This window comes from Manis javanica, chromosome 10 (genome assembly GCF_040802235.1).
Source record: "Manis javanica isolate MJ-LG chromosome 10, MJ_LKY, whole genome shotgun sequence".
Classification (NCBI taxonomy): Eukaryota; Metazoa; Chordata; class Mammalia; order Pholidota; family Manidae; genus Manis; species Manis javanica.
In genome coordinates, this window is record NC_133165.1 from 112189652 (window position 1) to 112195651 (window position 6000).

At 50.3% G+C, this 6000-nt stretch overlaps 1 protein-coding gene across 2 annotated transcripts in view; it reads left to right on the forward strand.

Moving 5' to 3' along the window:
* The window catches only part of EP300 (E1A binding protein p300), a 70335-nt gene extending 65423 nt beyond the window's left edge, over positions 1-4912 (forward strand). For both annotated transcript variants that reach the window (XM_037006888.2, XM_037006889.2), the window contains 2 exons: positions 1089-1370; positions 1634-4912. In XM_037006888.2, coding sequence (XP_036862783.2) covers positions 1089-1370; positions 1634-3811 — 2460 coding nt within the window. In that variant the 3' untranslated portion in view covers positions 3812-4912. The remainder of the gene's footprint in view (positions 1-1088; positions 1371-1633) is intronic.
* Positions 4913-6000: the final 1088 nt, after the last annotated feature.

The following is a 6000-nucleotide window of genomic DNA, read 5'->3' on the forward strand; positions in this document are numbered from 1 at the left end:
CCTGTGTGCTTTGATTATAAATGTGTCTTACTTAAAAGACTTGTTTTATGCAAATACGCCTGCTCAAGTGCATTGCAAGTGTTACTGCCAGTTTGCACAGATTTTCAGTCTCTGGAAAACTGGTAGAATGTAGTGGGCAATACAGCAGCTGCTTACAAATTCCTGATCTCTTTAAGGTACTGTTTTACGTTTTATTAGTTTAATAGTTTATAGTTATATACTAATTCATTTCAAAGATATATATATAGTAACTTGATATTACAGCCTTTACATTAATGGTTGTCATGTGTTCTTCAGTGTCACTGAAGAAAATTTTCACTATTCCCAGTAGTAGCAAGGACTGAAGTTGGATTTTTATCTTTCCTGCCCCCACTTTTTTTTAATTTCAAACTTAGAGGAAAGTTGCATAGAGTCAGTCCCCTTCCCACACCTTCACTTAGATTCACCAACTGCTAACATTTTGCCTTAATTTCTTTCTCTACTTCAGCAAGTACCCTTTAGAAGAGAAGACATCCTCTGCACAGCCACACTGGTTTTCCACTTGGGAAACTTACCCCGTCACCACCATCTGATGTCTGGTCTTAGACTCCAGTCTGGGCTTCTGTGTCATTGCCAGGTCTCAGTGCCTGGCCTTATTTTCTTCCATAACATGGGCATTTTATTGAAGAGTCCAGGCCAGTTATTTTGGAGAATATCCCTCAATTTGGACTTGTTTGGTTTGTGTTTCCTTGTGACTAGATTCAGGTTAAACCATGAATTACATCTTAAAGTAGACCATTTTGAGGCAAAATGTTCATTGTACATGTGCTGTGCCTGACCAAGACCATTTTGATTTTGAAGACATTATTGAATGAGGTGGAAAAGGTAACAAGATGTAGATTTTAGGCCCACTGTAGTCAGTCTCAGAGAAGAGCCGGGATGTTTGTGGAATAGGAGAAAGAGGGTGTGTTGTTGAACCTTGTGGTGTGGTTGTAAAATGACCCAGCCTCACGGTGCCTGCCTGGCCTGACTCCGCCATCTGCTGTGCTTGATCCCGTGCCATGTGCTACTCCAGTTCTAGAGTCAGAATAGGACGGTCTGTTTTGCAGGTCTTCTTTGTGATCCGTCTCATTGCCGGCCCTGCTGCCAACTCCCTGCCTCCCATTGTTGATCCTGACCCCCTTATCCCCTGTGATCTGATGGATGGGCGGGATGCCTTTCTCACCCTTGCAAGGGATAAGCACCTGGAGTTCTCTTCACTCCGAAGAGCCCAGTGGTCCACCATGTGCATGCTGGTGGAGCTGCACACTCAGAGCCAGGACCGCTTTGTCTACACCTGCAATGAGTGCAAGCACCACGTGGAGACTCGCTGGCACTGCACCGTGTGCGAGGTAGGCCCCCAGCCAGGGGAGGAGGAGAGGGTGCTGGGGGCTTGGCGCCTGAGAGGCAGTACCCATGGATGGTACCCAGGCGGGGGTGCCTGCCTTATGCCAGTGCTGAGCACTGTAGGGGAGGAGCCTGGCCTCATGCTTGAGTGGCAGAGCTGAAGAGGCTTTCTCTAAAGAGGGGCTTTTTAGTCCAAGCAGAACATGTAATGTGCTTTTGAAGGACTTAAATCTTGGAGAGCTGACTTTTGCCTGTGGTTTTTCCCCAGGATTATGATTTGTGTATCACCTGTTATAACACTAAAAACCACGACCATAAGATGGAGAAGCTAGGTCTCGGCCTAGATGACGAGAGCAACAGCCAGCAGGCCGCGGCCACGCAGAGCCCAGGAGACTCCCGCCGCCTGAGCATCCAGCGCTGCATCCAGTCCCTGGTGCACGCCTGCCAGTGCCGCAACGCCAACTGCTCGCTGCCCTCCTGCCAGAAGATGAAGCGGGTTGTGCAGCACACCAAGGGCTGCAAGCGGAAAACCAACGGGGGCTGCCCCATCTGCAAGCAGCTCATCGCCCTCTGCTGCTACCATGCCAAGCACTGCCAGGAGAACAAGTGCCCGGTGCCGTTTTGCCTCAACATCAAGCAGAAGCTCCGCCAGCAGCAGCTGCAGCACCGGCTGCAACAGGCGCAGATGCTGCGCAGGAGGATGGCCAGCATGCAGCGGGGCGGAGCCGCTGGGCCACAGGGCCTGCCGTCCCCCACGCCTGCCACTCCCACCACACCCACCGGCCAGCCAGCCACGCCGCAGACACCCCAGCCCCCCGCGCCTGCCCCACCCCAGCCCACGCCTCCTGGCTCCCTGCCCCCCTACCTGCCCAGGACACCAGCGGCTGGCCCTGTGTCCCAGGGGAAGGCTGCCGGCCCGGTGACCCCCCCAACACCCCCCCAGACTGCTCAGCCGCCCCTTCCGGGGCCCCCACCTGCAGCAGTGGAGATGGCAATGCAAATTCAGAGGGCCGCAGAAACGCAGCGCCAGATGGCCCACGTGCAGATTTTCCAGAGGCCGATCCAGCACCAGATGCCCCAAATGACTCCCATGGCCCCCATGGGTATGAATCCACCCCCCATGGCCAGAGGTCCCAGCGGACATTTGGAGCCAGGGATGGGGCCCACAGGGATGCAGCAGCAGCCACCGTGGGCCCAGGGAGGAGGGCCTCAGCCCCAGCAGCTGCAGTCCGGGATGCCAAGGCCAGCCATGATGTCAGTGGCCCAGCACGGTCAGCCCTTGAACATGGCTCCCCAGCCAGGATTGGGCCAGGTAGGTGTGAGCCCTCTCAAACCAGGCACTGTGTCTCAACAAGCCTTACAAAACCTTTTGCGGACTCTCAGGTCTCCCAGCTCTCCCCTACAGCAGCAACAGGTGCTTAGTATCCTTCACGCCAACCCCCAGCTGTTGGCTGCGTTCATCAAGCAGCGGGCTGCCAAGTATGCCAGCTCTAACCCGCAGTCCCTCCCTGGGCAGCCGGCCATGCCGCAGGGCCAGCCAGGGCTTCAGCCGCCTGCCGTGCCAGGTCAGCAGGGGGTGCACTCCAGTCCTGCCATGCAGAATGTGAGCCCCATGCAGGCGGGCGTGCAGAGGGCCGGCCTGCCCCCGCAGCAGCCGCAGCAGCCGCTCCAGCCGCCCCTGGGAGGGATGAGCCCCCAGGCTCAGCAGGTGAACGTCAATCACAGCACCATGCCTTCGCAGTTCCGGGACATCTTGAGACGACAGCAAATGATGCAGCAGCAGGGAGCAGGGCCAGGCTTGGGCCCTGGGATGACCAACCATAGCCAGTTCCCACAGCCCCAGGGAGTTGGCTACACGCCACCGCCACAGCAGCCACGGATGCAGCATCACATGCAGCAAATGCAGCAAGGGAGCCTAGGACAGATGGGCCAGCTTCCCCCGGCCCTGGGAGCAGAGGCTGGAGCCAGTCTGCAAGCCTATCAGCAGCGACTCCTCCAGCAGCAGATGGGGTCCCCTGCTCAGCCCAACCCCATGAGTCCCCAGCAGCATATGCTCCCAAACCAGGCTCAGTCCCCGCACCTGCAAGGCCAGCAGATCCCTTCTTCTCTCTCCAATCAAGTGCGTTCACCCCAGCCTGTCCCTTCACCGCGGCCGCAGTCCCAGCCCCCCCACTCCAGCCCTTCCCCAAGGATGCAGCCTCAGCCTTCTCCACACCACGTTTCCCCACAGACCAGTTCTCCACACCCTGGACTGGTAGCTGCCCAGGCCAACCCCATGGAACAAGGGCATTTTGCCAGCCCGGACCAGAATTCAATGCTTTCTCAGCTCGCTAGCAATCCAGGCATGGCAAACCTCCATGGTGCAAGCGCCACGGACCTGGGACTCAGCACCGATAACTCAGACTTGAATCCAAACCTCTCACAGAGTACACTAGACATACACTAGGGACACCTTGTAGTATTTTGGGAGCAAAAAAATTATTTTCTCTTAACAAGACTTTTTGTACTGAAAACAATTTTTTTGAATCTTTCTTAGCCTAAAAGACAATTTTCCTTGGAACACATACGAACTGTGCAGTAGCTGTTTGTGGTTTAAAGCAAACATGCAAAATGAACCTGAGGGATGACAGAATACAAAGAATATATTTTTGTTAATGGCTGGGTACCACCAGTCTTTTTTTCCCTTGTGTGTGTGGTTCAGGTGTGCACTGGGAGGCGGCTGAGGTCTGTGACGCCCACCACATGCTCATGCCTTGCGCCTCCAATAGGTTTTATTATTTTTTTTAAATTAATGAAAATATGTAATATTAATAGTTATTATTTACTGGTGCAGATGGTTGACATTTTTCCCTATTTTCCTCACTTTATGGAAGAGTTAAGAACATTTCTAAAACCAGAGGACAAAAGGGGTTAATGTTACTTTAAAATTACATTCTATATATATATATAAATATAAATATATATTAAAATACCAATTTTTTTTCTCTGGGTGCAAAGATGTTCATTCTTTTAAAAATGTTTAAAAATAAAAAAACTTCCCCACCCTCAAGTCAACTTTTGTGCTCCAGAAAATTTTCTATTCCGTAAGTTTGAGCGTAAAAACTTCAAGTATTAAAATAATTTGTACATGTAGAGAGAAAAATGACTTTTTCATAATAAACAGGGGCAGCTGCCAAATTGATGTATTATATATTGTGGTTCTGTTTCTTGAAAGAATTTTTTTCGTTATTTTTACATCTAACAAAGGAAAAAATTAAAAAGGGTAAGAAACGATTCCAGTGGGATGATTTTAACATGAGAATGTCCCTGGGGTTTCTTCTTTGCTTGCTTTCTTCCTCCCACCCCGCCCCCACCCACACACACACCCACACACACACACACACACACACATTTTCTGTAAAACTTGAAAATAGAAAGCAGAAACCCTCAACTGTTGTAAATCATGCAATTAAAGTTGATTACTTATAAATATGAACTTTGGATCACTGTATAGACTGTTAAATTTGATTTCTTATTACCTATTGTTAAATAAACTGTGTGAGACAGACACCTGACTTTGTTTTACTTCTTGCCGCCACATCCTTGCATCGGTTTATGGTTTAAGTGCCTGAAGCAGAGGATTCAACACTGTAAGTACTGGCTAAGTACATTTTGTCTATTTGAATAAATACCAATTCACCTTAACAGCTTGGTACAGGACCTCCCATGGTCCCCTCTGGATTGGCCTCGTGGTCTTCCCATCACCCTCATCTTAAAGGGATGAGAATGAGCCCCTAAATCACAAGGATCTCCTGGAAACCGCACTGAAGGCAGAGAAGCAGTCATCACTATCCTCTGGTAAACACACCTGTTTTTGCCACCTGCCAGCCATGAAGTCGGGGGTGGGGGTGGGGGGGAAGCATGTGGAAATAAAAACCAGGAAGACTGAGAGAGAACCACAGTAGGTCCAGTACTGTGCTAAGTGGTACAGGAATGGAGAGGCTACTGGTGCCCCCAACTGAATATTACATTACCTTGGCTTTGAACAACTGTGAATAATAAGAATACTCTTAGCTTTGGCATTATTTACTCATTTTTGTCATAAAGCTTTGTATTTAATAGTTCATTAAGGGCTAAAGAAAAAGATCTTCCGATAGCTTAATTCAAACTCCTTTTGTTAAACTGTTTTACACTCTCAACAAAAATAACCAGTATCTTAATGTGAGGCGAGCTTGCACAGTCAACATAAATCAGAGCCCACCCTGGAAAATATCAATCACCCACCTTCCTTGGGTCAGCAATCCAGCAAAAGGTGTCCCTGCATTCTGTGCCAGGCCAGGAGGAGCTCCGCGGACAGGGTGGCCCTGCCCTCAGCCAGTGTCCAATCTAGAAAAGACAGGTGCTTAAATAAGATAAAATAGGAAGTGGTAAGTGATACAGAGGAACAGCCAGGAAAAGCCTGGCTGACGGGGTTTGAGAACGTTTCTGGAAGGGGTAGTACTTAAACTGGATAGAGGGGAGCCGCATGGGAACTGGGAGAGTGGGAGGAAGCCCTCTGTGCGGAAAACGGTTTCAGCTGCACTTGGGCTGAGACCAGATTGTAGAAGATGGGAAATGCCTGTGCCAGCAGACTCCCCTGCCCTTTGCTCCCTAGTA